Below are 26,066 nucleotides of genomic sequence, written 5' to 3'. Positions count from 1 at the left end.
CTAAATGAGGGAAAGTAAACATGATCTCAGAGGAATATATATATATGTTCAAAAAACAATTAGTGGGGACAAATGCAAAACTTCACTGTATGACCATCAAAGGAGTTAATTTATGGAACAACTGTAGAAAAGAAACGAAGATGTGTAAATCATTAAGTAAGTTTAAACAACTATTTAAAAATAACATATTGAAAAGATATAGGATGGATGAACAAAGAGGTGGAGTGGAATAACATGACATGATACATGACGTGTAAGGTGCCTTGTTTGACTTGTGCGTTTTTGTTTATTTTTATTTCTCTGCATTGGTCTTTCTTTTCTTTTTTCCCACTTTCTTTTGTTTTGAAAGTTTTGTTTTGTTTTGATTTGATTGATAATGTATAAAAAAAGAGGTAGGACCATAAAAGTTATTTACTTCATCATACACCCTTTTCGAACATAAACTGGTTATTACTTGTGTTGTTACAGAGAGTTTGCAAAATAGGTTCACTGTTATTTCCATTTGTTTTTGTATAGGTGCCTATATATTTTATTTTGTTATTTTAACATGTTCGAAATAAAAACTAATCATAATTTTCCTGATGAAATGCAAGATCTTTCTTTTCAGACCTAACCCTAAATCAAGCAATTCAGGCCTGTAGTAATACCCTGGATGGTCAGCAGGGTTGCAATATGTAAAGGTGACTTATTTAAAAAAAACAAACAATCAAGTAAACATATAAACAAACAAACAAAATAACTTTCATGTATTGGGCCTCCAAAGGGTTCAGCCTTGGCACGGGTCTAGTTTCAGAGAGCCCTTTGGAGGCCCAATACATGAAATGAAAGTTATTTTGTTTGTTTGTTCCCTTGACCCACGCCATGCTGCTTGATACAAATCAGCACCATAGTTGTAGTTCTTCCGGTTTGCAAAATAGGGTTGTAAATAGGGTTGTAATATACATCTACAGAATATGTCAAATATTTACTGCAGCCAAAACTTAAATTATACTGCATTCAGATGGTTTATTTGAAGGGGGAAAAAAGCATATAAATGTTGATTTATTTAGGATATTTTATCAAATATTGTAGAACGTGTTTTGGGGTTGTGTTCAATGTTGGCAGGAGTTATGTAAGGCTTCGAAGTGTATTTAAGGAGATTTAGGCCTATATGTTTTTTGTTTTTTATTATAGTTTCCAAATGTTTTTTGGCCCCCTCATGGCTTTACTAAACTGCCCATGTGCTTAGAAAGCCAACGAAGAAGAAGGAATCTAAATCTATGGGTTTTTTTTAATTGAAAGAACATCATCAAACAGTTACATAAAATACCACAAATAACATAAAAGCTCAGATAACTACACAATGCAACGATAACGATTCAAACAACATGCAAGCTAGTATGTGGTTTCAGAAAATAAAATGCACATTTACCACTAGAAATGTTATCAAAATGCATTGTAATACCAAAACTATCTTAAAATATTACATTTTCCACTGAGAATAAAAGGGAATGTTAGCCATTTTTGTTTTTGCAGAAGGGAACTTGACTGTCAAGTGACATGGATGGAGGTCAATAGAAATGAATAGGCCAAACAAAATGTAGGCATCTCACGCTTAGGCAAGGCAAAACATGATTCTGACATGGTATCCTTTAGTGGACTGGTGGGTGTATTCCATGTTTTGGTATACTAGGTTGGTTATAACCTTTGTTCAAGGCTCAAACTTGCCTACAAACTATATGGGGGGGAGGCAAGGGTTCCGGTTCAGTTGGTGGCTTCACCTGGGGAGCCATAGATGACCACACACATTGTCATTTGCAAGTGATCAGGTCGGATTTGTGTGATCAAGTATCATTAACGTACAGATGCTAACTTGAACCAAAACAGCAAAGCCGCAGACTATGAAGAACGAAGATGTATCCTCTGGCTCTTCAGGCCATAGTCACAGCTGGCATCACTGCACAGCAAGAGATGTAGTGCCATAAGCATTGCAAGAGCTCTAAAGGACAGTTTGAAATCCAATTTGAGTGGCCAGACTGAGATTTTGAAATTCAATTTGAATTGTATTTCAAACCATCGATGAATGTGCTTTGAATCTGATCTGCAAAAATTAGTTTCATAGGGTTTTTTGTGCTCTCTTGACTTAATAAAAGCAATCAGATTCCAATCTGGATACACCAAAAATCAGATTTGAGCTGCTAGTCCAAAAATAGCTTTGCTGCACCTCAGCGAATCTGTTTGCTCACCTTTTTGCAACCACCTTCTTCACCACCACTGAAGTGCAATGGTATGGTATGGCTTCATTATGGAGCTTCCTAGATGCTGATGTGTCACAACATATGCCACATTTAAGTGGAAAAGTACCAGCCTTCTCACACTATTCCCAGCTGTCTCCTATATGTGGGAATAGTGATGTCCCTGGTGCTGCATCGTCTCTCTAACCTGGGGCTCCATGTCTGTAAAATTAGCTTGCATTTTAATTACAGTACATGGACAAAACACCACCTACAACATAATTTTCAGTCTCTAAAAGTTTTCTCTCCATGGGATTCTGTCTGGAAGTAAACCTTTAATTAATGAACTTGTATAATAATTGTAATACAGTAAACAAGATATCTTGGAATTCAGCAACACCCACACATTATAGAAAAAGTAAATGAGATAAAGGTCATAGCAGCACTAAACACCGTCTCAATACGTACCTTTTCAAACTGGTATATTCAGTTTGAGCCTGACTTTAATGGTTACATCCACATTGATTTTTGCAGTGATGATGATTCTCTACCTATCTGTTCTATTAACTTATTATATAATTGGTGCTTTGTTTGATTTTATGATGTCTTGGTACATTGCTGCTTGTTTTTTACTGTTTTGTAGGGAGCCCTTGATGGCTTTGAAAAGTGTCCATAAATAAAATGGATTATTATTATTATTATTATTATTATTATGGCTTTTTTATGTAAGGAAGTAAGTGAGAAAATATTTCTGATAGTCAATTATCAGTAATATTTGTCATTTAGGTGAGCATGAAATATAGTAGTTGTACTGCTCCTGGAAGTTGCAAATTTACAGGAATTTGGTGATCCACTAATACTACAATGCTAATCATGAAACAACAGTTACTTTACATCCAAATAGAGATGGCTGATAATCAGAAAAAATGACTCTCTCTATGGCAAACTCCTCCTCATATGGATGAGGCCATGTAATGGAGGTGAGCCCAACCAGTCACAGGGATGAAGCTGGCCACTAGACCTATGCATACATAATGAGTGATCTACTTAGAAGAGGATTTGGCTGATGGAATCTGTCGCTTCAAGGTTCCACATGTTTTTTTATTGATTTGGCTCTTGACGTGTTTATGCTGAACATGTCTCCCAGCTGAGATTTGTGTGAATTGGCCCATATTACAAGTAGAACACATCATTCCCATCATGGTTTTAACAGGCATTTTTACAGTACACCTTAACAGTGTCATTTGACCTTAGTGTACACTACCGTTCAAAAGTTTGGGATCACCCAAACAATTTTGTGTTTTCCATGAAAAGTCACACTTATTCACCACCATATGTTGTGAAATGAATAGAAAATAGAGTCAAGACATTGACAAGGTTAGAAATGATTTGTATTTGAAATAAGATTTTTTTTACATCAAACTTTGCTTTCGTCAAAGAATCCTCCATTTGCAGCAATTACAGCATTGCAGACCTTTGGCATTCTAGCTGTTAATTTGTTGAGGTAATCTGGAGAAATTGCACCCCACGCTTCCAGAAGCAGCTCCCACAAGTTGAATTGGTTGGATGGGCACTTCTTGCGTACCATACGGTCAAGCTGCTCCCACAACAGCTCAATGGGGTTCAGATCTGGTGACTGCGCTGGCCACTCCATTACCGATAGAATACCAGCTGCCTGCTTCTGCTCTAAATAGTTCTTGCACAATTTGGAGGTGTGTTTAGGGTCATTGTCCTGTTGTAGGATGAAATTGGCTCCAATCAAGCGCTGTCCACTGGGTATGGCATGGCGTTGCAAAATGGAGTGATAGCCTTCCTTATTCAGAATCCCTTTTACCCTGTACAAATCTCCCACCTTACCAGCACCAAAGCAACCCCAGACCATCACATTACCTCCACCATGCTTAACAGATGGCGTCAGGCATTCTTCCAGCATCTTTTCATTTGTTCTGCGTCTCACAAATGTTCTTCTTTGTGATCCAAACACCTCAAACTTGGATTCATCCGTCCACAACACTTTTTTCCAGTCTTCCTCTGTCCAATGTCTGTGTTCTTTTGCCCATCTTAATCTTTTTCTTTTATTGGTCAGTCTCAGATATGGCTTTTTCTTTGCCACTCTGCCCTGAAGCCCAGAATCCCGCAGCCGCCTCTTCACTGTAGATGTTGACACTGGTGTTTTGCGGGTACTATTTAATGAAGACGCCAGTTGGGGACCTGTGAGGCGTCTGTTTCTCAAACTAGAGACTCTAATGTACTTATCTTCTTGCTCAGTTGTGCAACGCGGCCTCCCACTTCTTTTTCTACTCTGGTTAGAGCCTGTTTGTGCTGTCCTCTGAAGGGAGTAGTACACACCGGTGTAGGAAATCTTCAATTTCTTAGCAATTTCTCGCATGGAATAGCCTTCATTTCTAAGAACAAGAATAGACTGTCGAGTTTCAGATGAAAGTTTTCTTTTTCTGGCCATTTTGAGCGTTTAATTGACCCCACAAATGTGATGCTCCAGAAACTCAATCTGCTCAAAGGAAGGTCAGTTTTGTAGCTTCTGTAACGAGCTAAACTGTTTTCAGATGTGTGAACATGATTGCACAAGGGTTTTCTAATCATCAATTAGCCTTCTGAGCCAATGAGCAAACACATTGTACCATTAGAACACTGGAGTGATAGTTGCTTGAAATGGGCCTCTATACACCTATGTAGATATTGCACCAAAAACCAGACATTTGCAGCTAGAATAGTCATTTACCACATTAGCAATGTATAGAGTGTATTTCTTTAAAGTTAAGACTAGTTTAAAGTTATCTTCATTGAAAAGTACAGTGCTTTTCCTTCAAAAATATGGACATTTCAATGTGATCCCAAACTTTTGAACGGTAGTGTATATGACAAAGAATAGCGATGCCTCAGACTGCACTCTGACATCACCTCTAGAATTATACTATAAGTCAACTCCCAGGATCAATATGCTAAGGAGGCATGTACAAATAGATTTGTAATTGGAAAATTATCTGAGATATATGACATTTGTCATGGAGTCGACCAAACAAAAAAGGTTTGCGTTGTGAAAGTCTATGACAATGGAAAAGTAGCTGGAGTAAGATCGGTTGAGTTTTCTTTTCCAGTCAGGTGATGTGTTAATTGTTCATTGTTTAAGAAAATATGATGGCCTGTGTCTATCCAGGTGATTTTTGTTGGAGAGCTTAGCAAAAGCAAAATATGATTTACCAACACGAGTACCTGATGCAGTGTTCTACAGGAAGCATATGGACAGAGTTCCTGGAGGAGAGGACCAGAGGTCAACCAACAGTTTATTTTTGCAGGAAAACCATACCATGTGATATTGCTACCAAGACAGCAAAGACAACCTTTTGCAGTACTTTTCTGTGTTGCTCATGTGTTGCCTCATTGGGCTCTTCAGCTTGAAATGACCCCAAAGAGAGACCCAACCACATGGCATTTGGTGTGCTCTAGTTTCCACTAGAATGGTTCCATTTGATTTTAGCTTCTTGAGCACTGCCCCAGTGGATATTGGATTGTCTGTCTATCTCTCTCTCCATCTCTCTTCACCAAAACCTGCTTTTTCTTTCATTTTTCCATGAAACATCTTCAGTTATCTTCCCCTCTCTTTTGTGTTGACCAGCCTTTGAGACCTAAAAAGACTATCATATATTTTTAAAAATCAATGTTGGGATTTCCTGAAGGAAGGTGTGGAAATAAAAACCTTTCGCATGGTGTGCCTGAGGTCCATGGGGAATCAATTATTCATTGCACAGGCTAGCAGTCACAGACCTGCCCCCATTAAAAAGTGGTAACACTAGCAGTAGCCGTTGAATCACAGAATAGTCTGTCTCCTGGACAAATGTTCAGATTCAGGTCCCGTTAGTGCAGCTATGATATCATCCCATCGCAAAGAATTAACTATAAAAGTGACTCACAGAAAGGTGAATCAGTCCATTTGGACACAACGTTTAGAGGGAGATTATAGTGGCAGTTATTCTCTCCCACTAAAAGTTGTGTCCAGATGAACTGATTCACCCTTCTGTGGTTTCCTTACCTGGATTATTGAGCATGCATTAAAAAAAGATATAAAAGTGATTTTACAAAATGTTGGGCTTTTTGAATTTAATTGTTCCTCAAAATACATCATGACCAATAGCATTTACTTTGTATTTCAATCTCAAGCAACCTTCAGAAATCAAACTATATTTAAGTGGCCTGCAGGACATGTTGTGTTTTAAGTAATCTCTCAAAGAGTTAATTTCGTCCTCTAACAGGCTCCATAGCTTGCTGTTAGTTCCGTGCCAAACCCGTCGCTCAATCGTTGATCTCTGAAATACAATAGCAGGTGGCAGCACAACCGTGGTGACTCACCGTGTTTTGCGAAGTTGTCAGAAAGATGACAATTTTAATTGGTGTTTGTATGCATGTCTTGTGTGTGTACCTGTTGAAAGGATCTGTATTACTGAATAATTTAGAGATTTGAGATGGATATGCTTGAAAATGTGTGTTCGTGTGTGGGCGTGTGTTGAGTCATCTGTCATGCCCATGTCTGCCTCAGTATAAGCATTACCCACCCACCTACTGTGTACTCATGAAAATGGTGTACCTAATTGCCTGCTGCCAGTGCCGTTGGGATAACTCACACTGCGACACAACTTGAAGTCATGCTGTCACTGATACTTGGCATTCCTGCCTGTTTGATGAGTCACCTAGCTGTAGAGCAACACTGGTGGGAATGTTGGACTTGAAGCAAATTTTCTGCAATAAAACTCTGTGCTGTGAAAATTCCTAAAAATCCATCATCTGTGATCACTCTGGGTGGAATTTTCGTGTCCTCTTCCCCGAGGATTTTGTGTGTTTTCAGGTGGTTGAAGAAGCCGGTAGCTAAAGGACTGGCATTAGTGCACAATTGTAGTAATTGGTGGTTTGGCCTCATTCCCACAAATTTTCTCCTTATGATGTTGATGTGACATTTTTAGAAGTTGAGCAAACTATTGGGTCCTATTTCTGTCATTAGTATCAGTTTTGTGAGGCTCAGTATTGGATAGAACGGGCCAGTTTTGAGAGATAAAACCTGGAAGTGAGGTCACATTTTTGACCTAGCAGTACCCTCGTCTCTTTCTTTTTCTTTTTTCTCTCCCCGATTGTATCCGGCCAATTACCCCCACTCTTCTGCCCCACTCTGTCCCAGTCGCTACTCTACCCCCCCTGCCGATCCAGGGAGGGCTGCAGACTACCATATGCTTCCTCCGATACATGTGGAGTCGCCAGCCGCTTCTTTTCACCTGACACTGAGGAGTTTTGCCAGGGGGGCATAGTGCATGGGAGGATCACACCATTCCCCCCCAGTTCCCCCTCCCCCCCGAACAGGCGCCCCAACTGACCAGAGGAGGCGCTAGTGCAGTGACTGGGACACATACCCACATCCGGCTTCCCACCCGCAGACAAGGCCAATTGTGTCTGTAGGGACGCCCGACCAAGCCGGAGGTAACACGGGGACTCATCTCTTTCTATAAGTGAAAAATTAATAGATTTTCTTTAAGTGCCTTGTATTAAGGTTCTTTCTCTGTTGTGCTTATGACATTTGGCCATTTCGCTCTGTGAAATGAAATTAACGAGCAAACCTTGGTTTTTGTGAATTTTGAGGTATTTATGTCATAAACAAAAGCTAGATGTTGAGTGGCTGTCACATAGAAACGCGGTTCAGATTAGCTTAATGTTACCATTGTAGTCGCATCATGGAAACAGGCTTCAAAACATATGTGCAAATCACTTATGCTTGAGTAACAATGGGTCTTATTACAGGTGTTACATGAAAAAAAAATCGTTCATATTTCCCATAGAGATATAACCAAAGGAAACTAGAGTGGCATTACGTTAAGCCTTCAAACAAATCCTGAATCACATGTGGAGTGGCAGCATTTTATCATCTGTATAGTGAACGTGTATCTCGAAGCTGAGGTGGATGAAATTTAGATTTGAAAGTCTTTGTAGTTTGTTTTTTTTTAATGAATGTCTGAACTGAACAAGTGCCCTCATAATTGAATGCCTTTACTATCTTTTCTCCAGCAGGACTATTGTGCCTGGTTAGCTTCATGGAAACTGAACTAGGAGACGAAATGGACATCTGATTCTATTTAGACTGGGGTAGCTCATGGCAGAGGTAGAAATAAGATAAAGATAAAAACATATTGAGATATTTTGGCCATTATTAATGCTGAGCACCCCTTTAATGGCAAACTGGCAATAATTCAGTTACATGAAGCTATAATAGAAAATTGAGGAGGGGCAGAGAAGAAGGCCACCCTGTTTAACCAGAAGGTCTACAATTCATTTTATAAAAGCTCTACTGAATGAAAATATGGTCTACATCTAATAGATCTGACTTATACAGACCTATTTAGATCACACTAAATCATCTATAGTGCTCATAAAGCTTGATTATTGCTGCCAATATGGGAGAAGCATATCTGAAAAAAGCTAGTCATGTCCAGCTGAAGTATCCAGCCACAAGTAAATACAAAATATGCCATTACAATTTAGATATGAGTAAATTCAAGTATTTGCCTCAATAGTTAGTTACCCTTTCTTTTTAAGTCCCCAAATATGCATGTGTGAAATGACAGTAGCATCCAGCTGTACCGTATATAAACAAGAGCCATGAGGTGAGTTTAATTGTAAATAATATGTCACCACTTTATGACTGTAGCATGCAGCATTGTGACAGGTGAAATTTTTATTATTTTCTATCTTGTCTGATATTAGATTATTCGCTGATTGTGTCATTAGTGAATTAAATGTAAAGCACTTTGTGTGGTTGTTGCAGCTAGAAAAGCACTATATAAAATGCAACTGGATTGATCGATTGATTGATTGATTGATTGATTGATTGATTGATTGATTGATTGATTGATTGATTGATTGAATGCAATAGTAGCTATGAGGGTATAAATCAATGCTGTAGCCATTACTTCATGGAGGAATGGCTAATTAAGATAAGATACTTTATTGTCATTATGCGTACACAACGAAATTACATTTGGTGATTCTCAGACCAGCAGCACAAGACAAGGTAAATGATTAAAAAAAAAACCAAGATGAAAACAAAGACAAACAACATTTAGTATATAAACAAGTGAGGTAGTAAAAAATAAGTGAGGTAGCAAAAAAATGATAATGAGACAATAAAAGATAGCAGTGGCTTTTAAAGTTCAAAAAAAGTGCATGGGATTATTGCACATAGTTGTTCATTTGCAGCTATTATTCATTCATTCATTTGCAGCTATTATTAAGCGCTAATTATTTCTTTTTGATTGCATTTCAGAGGTGGTTATTTATGCATCTCATAAACAAAACCCTTAACGTGTCATATTTTTAATGGATATATGCGTCATAGTGTGGTTATGCTTTTCTGAGTCTTCCATCCACTGAGTAGTAAATACGCATTTTGAGGCTCAAACCTTATGTAATGAAAAAGGCTGATGTGCAGACCTCAGTCATTCATAGGTTAGCTTGAACAGATGTTTTTTTTAGCTTGGCAAGGGGAGGCCAGGACTGGCATTGTATGGCAGAATTTCGTGAAAGTATGTCTTTAATACTATAACAGTGTAATGACCACGGATGTGTAGACTCACTGGCCCTTAGCTAACGGGTCGGACCCCTTAGTTGATTGGTTAGTGCAGTCGCCTGTGGTGTGAGGAACCCAGGTTCGATTCCTGGTTGCCCCCTGAATTCTCGCTACATTAGTGGCAGCGGTGGGATGCATATGCGCTCAGAGGCGTGCAGGAGCTGACAAATTAAGAGTGGGTATAGGCAGCGGCTCCATGTGCATTAAACAGGAAGTTCTGACATGTGGTAGACCACAGCCGTCTATAAGGTGTCAAGAGTATGCCAGATGCTTTGGTTTGCCAGTCATCGTCGATGGTGGCATCCAGACCGTTGGGCACATCACCAAAGCCCTGGCACTGGGAGCATCCACAGTGACAATGGGCTCTCTGCTGGCTGCCACCAGCGAGGCTCCTGGAGAATATTTCTTCTTAGATGGTATCAGGCTGAAAAAATACTGAGGCGTGGGCTCATTGGATGCAATGGACAAGAACCTAGGTTCCCCGCACCATGGGCGACTGCACTAACCAGTCAACTAAAGGGTCCGACCCGTTAGCCAAGGGCTAGCGAATCTACACATCTGTAGTTGTTACACTGTTAGGCCAGAAAACAAGACATTGCAGTGATCAAGTCTAAATGCATGAGCTACAGTCTCAGCGACAGCCATTAAGAAAATGGGCCTGAGTTTTTGAGGGGGAAAAATTCTATTCTGGTATCCTCTTGTACATGGTTGTCAAATGAGAGAGTAGGATCAAGTGTGACATTAATAATAATTGATACAATCGGCTCCAGCATCCCCACGTCCCTGAGTAGGATAAGCAGTTTTGATAATGGATGGATGGACAAAAACAAAACAGTATTTTTTTTCCCCCAAAGACAAACTTTAAGAAATAACATAGTCCCTCGGTCTTAAAATGACATCTGCAAGGTGAGATCTTTCCATTTCAGCATTGATGACTAATATTTCTGTCTTGCCGGCATTGAGCGGAAGGAAATTTACGGGGAGAGTGAAGATAAAATAAAAATTGTTGATGCCATCCCAATTAACAGCCTACAGTGAAAATCAAAACCATCTTTCTCATGCCTCAGAAATGGAAATTTATGCTTTTGCTCATCAAAAATTCAGCATGATGCTGGCTGTGAAAAAATAAGAGACCAAAATAGACTCTCATGAAGTATTCAAATACAGTACAGGGCTATTTATGGCTCTCCCTTGACTCCAGAAGAGGGTTATTTTAGATTTATTTCATAATTACTCCTTTGTTGTAATCCATATAAAGCAGTGAAATCACATCACTGTATTTGGCAAATTTTAGATGCAGAAACCGCTCTCTCTGGGATACTGTACAGACAGAGCTTAGGTGATGTGGATCTCCATCACATGCATATTGAAGAGAGGGCATGTGCAGTCATGTTCAGTGATGTGAAGAACAGTTCCCTGCTCTGCCAGGTTTTCGCAAGTGCATACCATAAGAATTGATCCATATTTCATAAGGAAGACACATCATACCAACGCACAGTTTGCACAGCCCGTGAGAGGATCATCTCTTTGGGTAAAGGGCTTGTCTGAATTATAAAAGTTGTCTACCAGTGGTGTATGAGAAATAGCTTAGAGCAATTTATTTCTGAAGTGCTTACCTAAGATAAAATGCCTTTTTCATTACAAGAGTGGAGGTTTACTCGGGGCCAAATCAAATGAATTCAAATTATAAATCTCCACAAGGAAATGGAATTGCAATTGCATTGTTTTAACCAGTCATTAAACATTTAATTAATTTTCATTTCCAGACAATGGGAGGTATTAGGGCCAGCTTTTTCTTTCTTTCTTTTTTTTTTCTGGTTATGTTGTGCAGAATACAGAGGAGGAAAACGGGGCAGAACGATGCAGTAAATGTAAAGGAGTCCAGCTGGCTAATGTTTGCCTTGATTTAGAGAGGGATAAAGAAAAGGAGTAGGGGCCTGACAACCTTGACATCAGAAAAAAAGTTTTCTATCAGCAGGTGTCTGTGCAACGGGATGTTTTCCAGCAAAAACAGAGAAATAAAACAGGAAAAGGAAATGTAGAGAGGAGGAAATGTCAACTGTGTACAGCCAGATGGTGAACAGGCGTTATCCTAGTTGTTCATGCACATCTGCACAGGAATATTGACTGGGTAGTTATTCAGTGTTTTGACTCAAATTATGTGACCGTTAATTTCGTTTTTCGTCTTCATAAGGAGGGGTTTTCTGTAGGAAAGCATCACATTAAGCAATTTGACGTAGTCTTTCAATTCTTCAGTCAACACTATGACATTGACATGATTAGATACTGAAAAAATTAAATGGTTGAGGTGTATTTTAGAAATCTGTTAGATGTTCGACTGGTTTGCTTGCAACATTGATCAGTAATGTTGTGGGATTAATTCATCTCCACTTTATTCCAAATCCTTCTTCACTTCTTTTTTCGCACATTTTCAAAGACCTCTCCCTTCTATCCTATCGCCCCTCCTCTTTTGTTGACCAGTGAGCTTCCAGGTTGATCAAGGAAACCAGAGTCAATCCATCACCTCATGCATGTTACATAACCAGCAGCATATGTCTCTCACACACACACCAGAGGTGGTTTCATTTATGCCATGGTGCAATAAAATAATGAATCAAAGCAGACACGTGTTTTTGTTGATTTGCCATCTTCTGAGCTGGCATGTAATTCCAGCCCTGCAAAACCACTGTTTACTAGACTAAGATTTAATTTGGCAAAATACAATGTTCAGGTGTTTGTAGGCAGTGACACTCAGACGGTTGGTTTTCTGTTTTATTTTATCCGGTAAAAAAAGTAACCACTCACTTTGACTCAGCTGTTGTGTTTAATTCTACCAAGTCAACACTTTAGCCAGCAGGTGGCTGCAGGTTGGCCCAGCGGTCATAGAAGTTTAACTTTGACCTCCCTTGTGTGTGTGGGGGGGGGGCAAAGGGGGTGACTGAATGATTAGATTCATTTGATTTATGACCATAATTTTTTCAGCATGCCATAGATGCTGTGAGTGCAGGAGTAAGTCCCATCGGCGACACGACCTACAATTCCAGTCACTGGGACCTGGGCAGTGCCTTCTTCTTCGCTGGGACTGTCATCACAACCATAGGTACAGTGAGCTTTCTCATCAACCCTCTCATATAGTGAAATGTCCTTACTGGCTTTATATTACCCATCCCCCGCCCCAGTGTAAATCCCTCCCACTTACCGGTGGTTTCAGGGCTAACTGATTATGCCATTACCTTGGTGCAGTGGTGCTACGTGGGGGATCTTTTCTCCTGTGAAGATCAAGATTATCATGAATGGGGGCATCTGGGTAGCCTAACGGTCTATTCCATTGAATACCAACACGGGGCTCGCCAGTTCGAATCCCCGTGTTACCTCCGGCTTGGTTGGGTGTCCCTACAGACACAATTGGCTGTGTCCGCGGGTGGGGAAGCCGGATGTGGGTATGTGTCCTGATAGCTGCACTAGCGCCTCCTCTGGCCAGCCGTGGCGCCTGTTCAGGGGGGAGGGGGAACTGGGGGGAATAGCATGATCCTCCCACGTGCTACGTCCCCCTGGTGAAACTCCTCACTGTCAGGTGAAAAGAAGAAAAGAAGCGGCTGGCGACTCCACGTGTCGGAGGAGGCATGTGGTGGTCTGCAGCCCTCCCCAGATTGGCTTGGAAGAGTGGGGTAATTGGCGAATGGCCAAGTACAATTGAGGCGAAAAAAAGGGGGGGGGGTTATCATGGATGCTTAAGCAACCAGGGCAGACATTTCTGATAAATTCGTTTTTCTTCAGATCAGGCTGTAGCGACAGCAATACACATGGTGTCTATATGTTTTTCTTAACATTTCATCTGGCTAAGAAGTGCTCTCAGGAGGTCGCCATCGTGAGCAAGAATTCTTCATAAATTAATCTGACCAGTTAAACGAATGAATAAATAAATAAATAAATAAATAAATAATGTACCACATAAAGAGCAGATGTAGGTTTTAATAATAGGAAGTTGTTGACATTGAATGTTATTTAGGGAGGATGCATTTTCCATACTTGCACTGCCATTATTTAATGTAGCATACCCTCCCCATTAGGCAGTGCCTATCATCTAATTGATTTGGGGGGAAAGAAAGCTATAATTCATGTCTGATGATAGAGCTCAAAGTAACTTGTCTAGGCATTTGCTAATGTGTTGATGTCCATCCAGCTTCCTTCAGTATACATGCCAAAGGAGTGACCCAGTATCAGCAGCCACTTTCAGACCACACGCATTACTCTAATTGGTAGACATCAAGAATTATTATAATAAAGTAATTAAGTTGAAACATAAAGAAACTTTTTTAGAGCCCTCAATAGATATTGCACTGATGAAATTTGCTCAATTTCAAAAGCAAAACTACTCCTATTATTTGTGTAAACGTACCATTTGTGAATTTTTTAATTTTTTTATCACATACTGATAACAGTTCCTCTTGAGTATTTACAGTACTGCAGCTTAAGAACACAGTAGAATGGGGGTAAAGGAAGTGAAAATGTAAATGCCGCATTGATGGACACTCGTCACACTGACATCCCAGTTTAGATGTCCCAGTGAGTTCTCGGAGAAACGCTGTTTTATGTCTTAATATGCAGTTGATAATAGGTCATCTCATCTGTATAGTTATCCTTTTGATTATTATGAATAAAGGTTATTAGACTCTTCACACAGGACTGAAATAGGGAGGTTGGTTAGGGTTGTGCTTTTTTATTTGCCATTGAATCTCTGGGCCTCTGTTACTGCAGGGCTGTAATTAATGTCATTTTTTACAGGGCAACATAATTATTGTCTCTATGAGCTTATTTACCCCAGACTTGTGCTCGAGGAACTGTGTCATGGTTACACATAATGCTTCAGTTGGTCATGTTAATGCACAGGAAAGTCTTGATTATCCTCTTCTTTCTCTCTTTTCAGTCTTCTGAAAAGAGAAACCCTCCTTGTCCTCCACTTCTTCATCACAGCACTCCTTCACCACCTCCTTTTTTTCCTACTTCTTAAACTTCATTTAATATTTCTCTCTACCTTCTACCTTCACCTTGTTCTTCCCTTCTCCTACAGGGTATGGGAACATTGCTCCAAGCACAGAGGGTGGCAAGATCTTCTGTATCCTGTATGCAATATTTGGTATCCCACTGTTTGGTTTTTTGTTGGCCGGGATTGGGGACCAGCTGGGGACCGTCTTTGTTAAAAGCATCTTGAGAGTTGAGAAAATATTCAGAGTGAGTAGTAATTTTTACCCTTTCTTGTTAATGTTTGTGTAGATGGCATGAAGTAAAATAACATAAAAGCACCACCATGTTTCCTGCAGTGACACACAAAGTGTTGTCTCAGGGGTTTTACAATTGCTTTCATGCAGACAGCATGATCCCTTAAATCCAGCCTTCTTATCCACACTCTCTTGGCTAGTTTTATTGAGCATTAAGCTACCTCTTTCAAAAGATGTGAACACTTGTAGAGATTAGGTGGGATTTTTTCTGTCGCCAGGACCAGGTGCGCTGGAGTATGGAGGAGACAAGAGCAAAGATGATGAGATGTTCTGAGTCAGAGTTGATGAGCTCAGGGTAGATGTCTTTATTATACTTCAACCAACCCAAGAATTTGCCAGTTAGCTTACCCATATTTGTATATATGCAAGTTGTTTCTCTCAAACGGCCACTGAGGGGTTAAACCAAATGAGCACTAGTGACCTGTGTCGTTTGCTTTTAAGACATCCCGATTTCACCGAGTTTTAGTAATCACAGTAACTTCCACAGGCGTTCCATGATGTCTTTGTTTTGTTTGTTTGCTTGCCTGATCCATTTTTCGTGATGTTTGCGGTCGTTTCTTTTTCAGCAAAAACACAAACAGATCAGCCAGACCAAAATCAGAGTGACATCCACCCTCCTGTTCATCCTTGCCGGTTTCCTCGTCTTTGTCACCATCCCGGCTGTCATCTTCAAAAAGATCGAGGGTTGGACGATGCTGGAGGCCATCTACTTCGTTGTCATTACTCTCACCACAGTTGGAATAGGAGACTACGTAGCTGGTATGCTCTCATTGTTAAAAAAAAAAACTGTCATCTTCTTTCTAGCAATGTTTTTATCTATCATCCTTTTACAGTAGGTTTAATGTGATGACTTCAACTATATAATAATGTGAATGCTTGGTTGATCTTGGAAGCGTGGCTCTCATTAAAAATAAAAAATAAAACACTGCATTGTTGAGATGTGACATAGCAATTTATATGAACCGAATAAGACCATGCGGCTAACACTGATTCTAACTGATCTAATCTAACTGTGAAGAATACTTGACCTTAAGTTTATTTTTTCCTTCGCCTCTAGGTGGGAACCGTAAAATTGATTATATGAAGTGGTACAAGCCCCTGGTATGGTTCTGGATCTTGGTGGGCTTGGCTTACTTTGCCGCGCTCCTGAGTATCATCGCAGACCGGCTGCGAGTGTTATCCAAAAAGACCAAAGAGGAGGTGGGGTTCATTCAATTACATTATGTTTCATTATATTAGAGCAGTGGGAAATAAAAGGTCACTCAGCTGCAGCCTCCATTCTCCCCTTTCCCCTCTGCGTCTGCCCTTATGCAGCCCTAGTGACTCACTGTTATGGGTTGAGGTTTTCCAGCTATGTGTAACATATCGCCTTCCCTGGAGCGTAATATGACTAGCAAATATCAATAGGGGTGACTGAGAGATGGTGATTAAAACATAGTAAACAAGCTCATAGCCCTTCACTCCCAGATTTCAACATTCAAAACCACAAAGGCCAGGCTAGCTGAGCCTGTTTGCTGCTGTTGTTGTTTAGAGGGTCATGACCCTGAGTCCCCTGTTCTCATGTTCTTCAGTCAGCTATACATACCCAAGGCTTTCAGAAATATCAGATGTTGGAAAATGTGCTACCTTCCTATTTAGATTGCCTTTTTTTTTCTTCTCCCAGTTGTTCTTGGCCAATTACCCCTCTCTCTGAGCCATCCTGGTCTCTGCTCCAACCCCGTCTGCCGGTCCGGGGAGGGCTGCAGACTACCACATGTCTCCTCCAATACATGTGGAGTCGCCAGCTGCTTCTTTTCACCTGACAGTGAGGAGTTTCACCAGGGGGATGTAGCACATGGGAGGATCATGCTATTCCTCCCAGTTCCCCCTCTCCCCTGAACAGGCACCACGACTAACCAGAGGAGGCGCTAGTGCAGCGACCAGGACACATAACCACATCCGGCTTCCCACCCGCAGACACTGCCAATTGTGTCTGTAGGGACACTCGACCAAGCCGGTGGTAACACGGAGATTCGAACCACCAATCCCCGTGTTGGTAGGCAATGGCACAGACCACCACGCCACCCAGACACCCTGTCCTGTCTACTTTGATTTGAAGTTGTTAATCACATCGCTAAAAAAAGGTTAACACTCTGGCAAAATTTATGTGGGCCTTTTAATGAGCCTTACATACTGTATAGCAAAAGCGCTCCAGCGTATTACTTGTGACAGTGTGTGTTTTGTGTTTTTTTAAGTGATAGGCCTAAATAAGATCAGGATAAATGTGGGGCTTTCTGGTGCCTCCGCTGGATGGGTGTGCAAAGTGGGCACATCCTAAACTTGCTTTCTGTCTTCCTTCCTGTCAAAATAAAAACTTGAACTGACAAAATAAGTAGTAATTTGCCTTCGCTGGCACAAGACAATTTCATGGTTATAATAGTATTGGACAATGACCAAAAGTAGTGGCAAACAATGAAGTAAGGGTCGTAACAATGACAGATTGTCCTCCGGTGGCGTCACGACACACAGAAGACTGCTTAGTATTATGGCTGCTAATTGAGTATTAGCCCTACAGCAAACATATTGAGATGATGTTGAAAATGATGTTTTTTTTCCCTTTATGTGACTCGCTTATATGCAATATGTTGCCACACCACATAAGAGTTCTGATCCTTTTTCCAACTGTTCTGTTTTGTTTTGTTTCTGGGCCTTGTGCTGGCCTTTGGTTTAAGTGTCTGCATCAGTGAAATATGTGATACACGTAGATCGGACCATTTGCCTGTGTTATTTACTGTGATGCTGCCTTGTTCTCAGGTTAAATCGCGCGCCCCGGCATGCTGCCTGCGCATGATTAACCCTTTGATGACGTCTCAGTTTTCTGTTGCTTTTAAAGACTCTATGCTTCACACCCTGGATGACTCTTGTAATCTCAGTAGTGATGACATTACCACTCTTTTTAACTCTACCTGTACTGACATACTGGACTTGATTGCTCCTGTTACAACCAAACGCCCTAAACCAGTGACAGAGCCATTGCTCAGTGACACCACCCGCGCTCTTAGACGTGCATGTAGATGTGCTGAGAGAAAGTGGAAGAAAGACAAACTTCATGTCTCCTTAGGATTTCTAAGAGACTGCTTATCAGAGTACCAGAGAGCCATTAAATCTGCAAAAACACAGTTCCTATCAAACCTTGTGTCCAACAGTTGTCATAGGCCTCAGGTTCTTTTTAATACTATTAACTCTCTTATAAATCCATGTGATTCTCCTTCCATTGTACCAACACCCACGCTCTGTGAAGAATTTGTTAAAGTTTTTACAGATAAGATCTCTGCTATTAGGGCCCCACCATCTTCTTCGGCCTCAGATCCTGCTGTTTATTCTATGTGCCCAGCTGTCTTAGAACAGTTTGAGCCCATGTCCCTCTCCTTTATATCTGAGATAGTTAAGCATTTGAGGCCTTCACATTGCCCCCTAGACAGTATTCCACCCAGACTGTTAAAGGATGTTTTTACCACTGTTGGATCTTGCATTGTAAATTTGATAAACACGTCTCTTCTCTCAGGCTGTGTTCCAGCTGCTTTCAAACATGCTGTAGTACAGCCCCTCATCAAAAAGAGCAATCTTGATCCCTCTGTTCTTTCTAACTTCAGGCCAATTTCTAAGCTGCCTTTTCTTTCAAAAGTCTTAGAGCAAGTAGCTTGTCTACAATTACAAATGCACCTAGAAATTATGGCATTTCTGAAAAGTTCCAGTCTGGTTTCAAATCACGTCACAGCACTGAAACAGCCCTTGTAAGAGTTTTTAATGATCTTCTTTTAACTGTGGACTCTGTGGACTCTGGGAACTCTGCTGTTCTGGTGCTTTTGGACCCGACTGCTGCCTTTGGCATGGTTGACCATAATATTATTTTATCACGTCTTGAGCTGTGCATAGGCATTAAAGGTACTGCCCTAGAATGGTTCAAATCTTATCTGTCAGATAAGAGCTTTTCTGTTCATATAGACCAATTCTCTTCAGCTGCAGCCCCACTTAACTGTGGGGTCCCTCAAGGCTCCATTTTGGGCCTCATTCTCTTCTCATTGTATATACTGCCCTTGGGGTCCATTTAAAAAAAACATAATATGTCTTTTCATTGTTTTGCTGATGATTTGCAAATATATCTACCTATAAAAACAAACAGCAGATTTTCTATACAGGATTTGCTGAGTTGTTTAAAGGATGTCAAAACATGGATGGAGTTAAACTTCCTGAAACTGAATCAAAATAAGACTGAATAATTGTATATGGACAACCTGATCTTCTGGATGGTTATGATAGCACTCTTGGCCCCTTAGCTTCCTACAGTTGCCCTTCTGTTAGGAATCTTGGTGTGATTTTTGACAGCTCTTTTAACTTTGATAAACAAATAAGCTCAGTTGTCAAAACAAGTTTTTTTCAATTATGACTTCTTGAAAAAGTAAAGGCCTGTCTCCCTCCAAATGATCTTGAAAGGGTAATTCATGCATTTATTACCTCTCGTTTGGATTATTATAATTCATTGTATGTTGGTGTAGCTCAGTTGTCGCTTCGTCACCTGCAGCTTGGACAAAATGCAGCTGCTTGCCTTCTGACAGGAAAGAAATGACATGATCACATAAAGCCTGTACTGGCCCCCCTTCATTGGCTTCCTGTCTGTTTTAGGATCCAGTTTAAGATTCTATTACTTGTTTTTAAGTCTTTAAATGGGCTGGCACCACCTCATTTATCTGAGCTAATAAATCATCATACACCAGTCAGAGCACTCAGGTCGACAAACCAGATGCTCTTACATGTTCCAAGATCCAGGCTTAAGAATAGAAGCGACAGAGCCTTTGCAGTGGCTGCCCCTGATCTCTGGAACAATCTACCAGTACACATAAGATCTGCTCAGACCCCAAGAGACTTTTAAATCTTTGTTAAAGACCTACCTCTTCTTGCTGGCATTCAATTCAAGTTGAGCTTGATACCATGATTTTATTGTGCAAATACACCTTTACGCTTGTGTTTTATTGTTTATTTTTATGTTCTTTTTTTATTATGTTTTCTTTACATATATTTTCATATTCATATGTGTCACTTATTTTATATTGAATTTTAAGCTTGTGCAGCACTTTGGTTCAGCTGTGGTTGTTTTAAATGTGCTATATAAATAAACTTGACTTGACTTGTTTTCACAGGTTGGAGAGTTTAAAGCTCATGCCGCTGAGTGGAAGGCAAATGTACGCGCTGAGTTCAGGGAAACACGCCGGCGCCTCAGCGTGGAGATCCATGACAAGCTCCAGCGGGCCGCCACCATCCGCAGCATGGAGCGCCGTCAGCTAGGTCTGGAGCAGCGTGCCCACTCCCTGGACATGCTCTCCCCAGAGAAGAGAGCCATGTTCACCAGTTTGGATGCAGGCCGCTTCAAGACTTCCTCTCAGGAGAGCATCGACACCAAGCTGAACAACCTGAGGCTGAAGGGGGCAGGTGAGCCGTATGACCATCAGGTCGGGGAACAGACACAAGAGACGGCCTCTTCATCTGAGGAAAACCTATTCAACCTACGCTTTGGATCCCTGACCAAGCTGGCCAAGCGCAACAAGAACCGTGAGCTGAAGAGAAACATTCCTGAGGACGTCCGACAGATGTGTGAAAGCATGAGCAGTGGTGGCGCTGTATTGGGAGAGGGGAGGGGTGAGGAAGAGGAGGGAGATTTGAGGTCAGAGGAAGAAAACAGTGAGAGGAAGATGGGAAACACCAGCCTCACAAATCTCTCACAGTATGCAGCAGAGCACACCACGCTCAATGGGGTCATACTGACACCAGCCAAAGAGAGAGAGAACGAAAGAATACTGGAAGGAAGAGAGCGTCAGCCACAGACGAGCCTAAATGTATAGAGAAACAGCATTGATGACACAGACAGAGAGAGAGAGAGAGAGAGAGAGAGAGAGAGAGAGAGAGAGAGAGAGAGAGAGAGAGAGAGAGAGAGAGAGAGAGAGAGAGAGAGGTGAGTGCAAGGCATTTTTAAGATGTCATGAAATGTGCCTTTCTGTTACCAATGCTTTGATTCAGGTTCGCTTTGTGAAAGGTCACAATCACTGTGCCCCAGCCATGTGAAGAAAATGTGTTGCCAAAAAAATAATAAAATGGAGGAAAATAATGCAGGCTGTTATGAAATACCTCATTTCTCAGTTGATGCTGTATAGTAGGCAACTCAAAAAGATAACTTTCTTTTTCTCAAAGGACATCTCTCTTGCCAAAACATTAATTTCTTGCCTCGAGTGGCTCTTACTCAAACAGTTGGGCAACAATGTGGAATATCACTTTTAAAAAGAAAACAAAACAAAACAAAAAAAAACAAATTGGAAGCAGGAGACCTTCTCCAGAAACAGTATCGATCTGTGCTTTTTCCGTCTCATACTGTGGCTTCTATTTTTACCCACCACAAAAAAATGACTCCAGAGTTTAATGAATGGATGCTGAGAAGTCTCGCTTTTACCATATCAACAGACAATACGTTCATTTACCGTAGTGACATTTACAATTACTCCTATATGGCATACGACTGAAAATGTAGCCCTAGAAGATAAACGACTGTACTAAGAGCTCATAAATGACAAACTGTTCACTTTGATTGTGCATGGTTATAATGACAGGAAACTGCTGCATCATGGCGATTAATTGAAGCATACCAACTTAAAAGCTTTGAGTTATTGCCGTACTACCGTCCGTCGGTGTTTCAACCAAATGATACACCCCCCCCCCTTTTCTTTCTCCCCGATTGTACCTGGCCAATCACCCCGCTCTCTGGGCCATCCCGGTCGCTGCTCCACCCCCTCCGTTGATCCGGGGAGGGCTGCAGACTACCATATGTCTCCTCCGATACATGTGGAGTCACCAGCCGCTTCTTTTCACCTGAGAGTGACGAGTTTCGCCAGGGGGGACGTAGCGCGTGGGAGGATCACGCTATCCCCCCCCCCCAGTTCCCCCTCGCGAACAGGCGCCCCGACCGACCAGAGGAGGCGCTAGTGCAGCAACCAGGACACATACCCACATCCGGCTTCCCACCCGCAGACACGGCCAATTGTGTCTGTAGGGACGCCCGACCAAGCCGGAGGTAACACATTCAAACCGGCGATCCTCTTGTTGTTAGGCAACGGAATAGACCGCTACGCTACCCGGACGCCCTGAAATATAATTCTTTTCTCCATAGATGTGCTGTTCACCAAAACCAGGCGAGGAAGAAAACAACAGAATTTAGTCGTTGTTTGCTATTTGTTTCCTAGGTGAGAAACCACACAATATAAGTTCAAAGGGCTGGAGTTCACCTCAATGAATCGTTGTTCATCAACTCTGTTTTCGGAGTTGTGAGCATCGATGAAACCGCTGTACATTTTCAGAGGATTTATTTTAAGACACGAGACTCGAGTTCACAGTAATGTCAGACTACTTGATTGACTTCCTTTTTTTAATTATTGTATTTGGTGCTACTGATTTCATATTCCCGTAGCACGTTTGTATGTAAGTTTATTCCATTTTTTAATCATCCCTGCTCTTTAAGTGTACTTTTTCACTCATCTGTTAAGGGACATGTAATGTAAATGTGTCATGCCGTTCCTAGTTTTTCGATTTCTTTTCCTCAGCACAGTTATGAAGTATTGACGTATATGTAAGGAACTTACCATGTCAAGGATAAAAGGTGTGTGTAAGTCCACACAAAATAAAAAATGTCGTGTTTTCTATGTTTCCTAAAGCTGTGCTCACAAAAATCTTTGCTAGTTTTCTAAAACTTTTGGTCCTTTTTGGAAATTTTTTTAGAACTACTTTGTATCATCTGCATAACGGGAACTGGTCCCGATACTGCTGTCCAGTACGTTAACAACATTTAGGGGATGTGCCATTGGCCAGTGTTAAAATGTGTACATATTCGTTGTACTCATAATCTGTGTTTCTCATATGAATAGCTCTGATCTATTCATTGCCATTACTAGTGACATCTTGCTCAGACTCTTAGGCGTTAACGGTTAATTTTGTGAAAAGATTACATCAAATGTAGTGAGTGCCTTTTCCTGGGAATAAATACCACAAAAAGAACTGAAGAAGTGTGATTTCTTCTTGCCAGTTGTTGTGTTAAACTTTTCGTGATGTATGAAGTTTCACAAGAGCCATTACTTTCAAAGTTGTCACTAACAGGATTAAAGCCATGATAATTGGGTTACCCCTCACAGGAAATGGTCAAATTGGATTGCCTGGCCACATGCAAAGAATTTTACTTTGCGTTCTAATTATTGCTAAATTAGAATCATCCTTACATCACCACAAATGTTATGCTTTATGCTATATAATGTTGCTGTATGCTCCATATTGTGTGACACTGATTAGGATCTGCTACTTTTCAAACGGTGATTCACTCAATTCCAATTGACTTAATTGCCCGTTGAGAAATTGAGGTTCTTGACAGAAAGCAATATTAACAACGCGACTAACTGACTCTAACAAATACTCCCAATATAGAATTTATATTCTTCTTCTTCTTCTTCTTCCTCCTCCTTCACCTCTTCTTTTTTCTTCTTCTCATCATCATCATCATGACATCTGGGGCTACAAATACATTTTTTTCCCTCAAAAAATTCCTTGAAACTAAAGCAAATTTAAACAAAGAGACAAATTATCGCAGTGTATTGGCTTGATAAAGGCTTTTGGTTAATTAAGCGGCAGAATTCATTGTTATATAATTGACTTCTAGCGTGTGGCTCCATGCTGCCCCAGCATGGAGCCCCGAGGGCACATCCATTTGTCTGGCTAAGAGCCACAGTCACGTGTGTCTATGTGTGTGACACCCAGTAGAATGGAAAAAAAAAACCCATCTGAGAACACAGTAAAAGAAATAAACCGGGGGGCAAGCCTATGAGGATTATAAATCCTACAGTGTAGCTCGGTGTGTGCGTGCGCTTACAGTTGGAGTCCTCCAAGGTCAAAATGACCCCTTCCTGTCTTCATCTTCTCTCTGACGGTCTCCCTTTCTGTTTGTAAATCTTTCACATTATCTCTCTTTCCCACCTTATCCATCTCCCCTCACTCATGCTGGCTCTCCACTGACAGACTGATCAAAGGAATTAAACCTGGCACAGCCACCACTTATTCACACTTGTTTTACAACATGAGTGGGATTTTCTATTAATTTATTTTGACCCAGATGGTCGGGTGTACAGACCCGTGATCCATGGGCTATTGTATTTATTCATCCTATCAGACTACCAGTCAATGTTATCAATACAGCAGTGTCTGGAGGGTGTGCCTTTGTGTTGAGGAAAACGTGCCAAATGTGGTGAAACTACAAACCCAACTTGGAAAAAGTTGGGATGTTATGGAAAATGCAAATAAACAAAGAAAGCAGTGATTTCTAAAGTTACTTTGACTTATATTTCATTGCAGACAGCATGAACACAATATACATCCATACCTGCCATTCAGGCCTGCAACACATTAAAAAAAAAGGTCTGGATGGGGCAATTTAGAGCTAGTAACGAGGTAAAACAATTAAATAACGATGAGATTTGAAACAGGTGACATCAACAGGTGATTGATCGTAATCATGATTTGGTGCAAAAGCAACACCCAGGAAAGGCCTAGCAAAGATGGGGCAATGATCGCCAGTTTGCCACAAATGCGTCAGAAAATTATTGAAATGTTTAAAAGTAATGTTCCTCGGGGCGCCTGTTCGGGGTGGGGGGGACTGGGGGAATAGCATGATCCTCCCATGCGCTACGTCCCCCTGGCGAAACTCCTCACTGTCGGGTGAAAAGAAGCGGCTGGTGACCCCACAGGCATCGGAGGAAGCATGTGGTAGTCTGCAGCCCTCCCCAGATCACGGGGGGGGGGGCATGTGGAGGACACATACATTCGGCTTCCCACCCGCAGACACGGCCAATTGTGTCTGTAGGGACGCCCGACAAAGCCGGAGGTAACACGGGGATTCGAACCGGCCATACCCATGTTGGTAGGCAATGGAATAGACCACTACGCTACCCGGACGCCCCCGGCAGATACACATTTAGGCTGCAAAACGATCACATGCGACCGGGAGCATCCACGTAGCGTAGTGGTTTATTCCGTTGCCTACCAACATGGGTATAGTCAGTTCGAATCCCTGTGTTACCTCTGGCTTGGTCGGGCGTCCCTACAGACACAATTGGCCGTGTCTGCGGGTGGGAAGCCGGATGTGGGTATGTGTCCTGATCGCTGCACTAGCGCCTCCTCTAGTTGGCTGGGGCGCCTGTTCAGGGTTGAGGGGGAACTGGGGGGAATAGCGTCCTCCCATGTCCCCCTGGTGAAACGCCTCACTGTCAGGTGAAAAGAGGCGGCTGGTGACTTCACGTGTCGGAGGAGGCATGTGGTAGTCTGCAGCCCTCCCCGGATTGGCAGAGGGGATGTAGCAGCGACCGGGACAACCCGAAAGTGTTAGGTAATTGGCCAAGCACAATTGAGGAGGGGAAAAAAGGGGGGAATTGCATCTGCCACTCTATACCAAACTCTTACTGCCCCTTAAAAAAAACAACTTATAATTTCCATTGATATCTGAGGTCTTCCCATCATACTGCTTATCGATCAGTCTCTCTGTCTGCCTCCATCCCAAACTGCACGTCTCCCTGCATACATCTCACCTGACCATCTGAATGTCTCTATCTCTATGTCTTATCCCGTGAACCCTTATCTCCCCTTATCTGTATCCTCGAAGCGCTTTGCTTCTTCCACTTTGTGTTATCACAGTCGAACCTCACACCTGTCATCTGTGGGTCTCCGCATCCAGTAGGGGGAGGAGAAAGTGATGGAGTTGAAACGTGATGGCCATCTGAACGCGCATTCAGTCTCAGCTGTGTTGAAAGGTCTGCTTTCACATGACACGCAACAGCGCCAGGCATGTGAGAGCATGTGAAAGGGTTTGACCTGGATGGTTGGGTGCACAAACCCACG

At 41.6% G+C, this 26,066-nt stretch overlaps 1 protein-coding gene across 1 annotated transcript in view; it reads left to right on the top strand.

The window, feature by feature from the left end:
• kcnk10b (potassium channel, subfamily K, member 10b) overlaps positions 1-20,989 on the top strand; it is a 29,099-nt gene extending 8,110 nt beyond the window's left edge. The window contains exons 3-7 of the mRNA XM_056295402.1: positions 12,817-12,934; positions 14,906-15,066; positions 15,680-15,872; positions 16,171-16,313; positions 20,291-20,989. Of these exons, the coding sequence (XP_056151377.1) occupies positions 12,817-12,934; positions 14,906-15,066; positions 15,680-15,872; positions 16,171-16,313; positions 20,291-20,989 (1,314 nt within the window). The remainder of the gene's footprint in view (positions 1-12,816; positions 12,935-14,905; positions 15,067-15,679; positions 15,873-16,170; positions 16,314-20,290) is intronic.
• Positions 20,990-26,066: the final 5,077 nt, after the last annotated feature.

The sequence above is a fragment of the Lampris incognitus genome, chromosome 16, assembly GCF_029633865.1.
Source record: "Lampris incognitus isolate fLamInc1 chromosome 16, fLamInc1.hap2, whole genome shotgun sequence".
In the NCBI taxonomy this organism is placed as follows: domain Eukaryota; kingdom Metazoa; phylum Chordata; class Actinopteri; order Lampriformes; family Lampridae; genus Lampris; species Lampris incognitus.
This window is presented reverse-complemented; position numbering and strand designations above follow the sequence as displayed.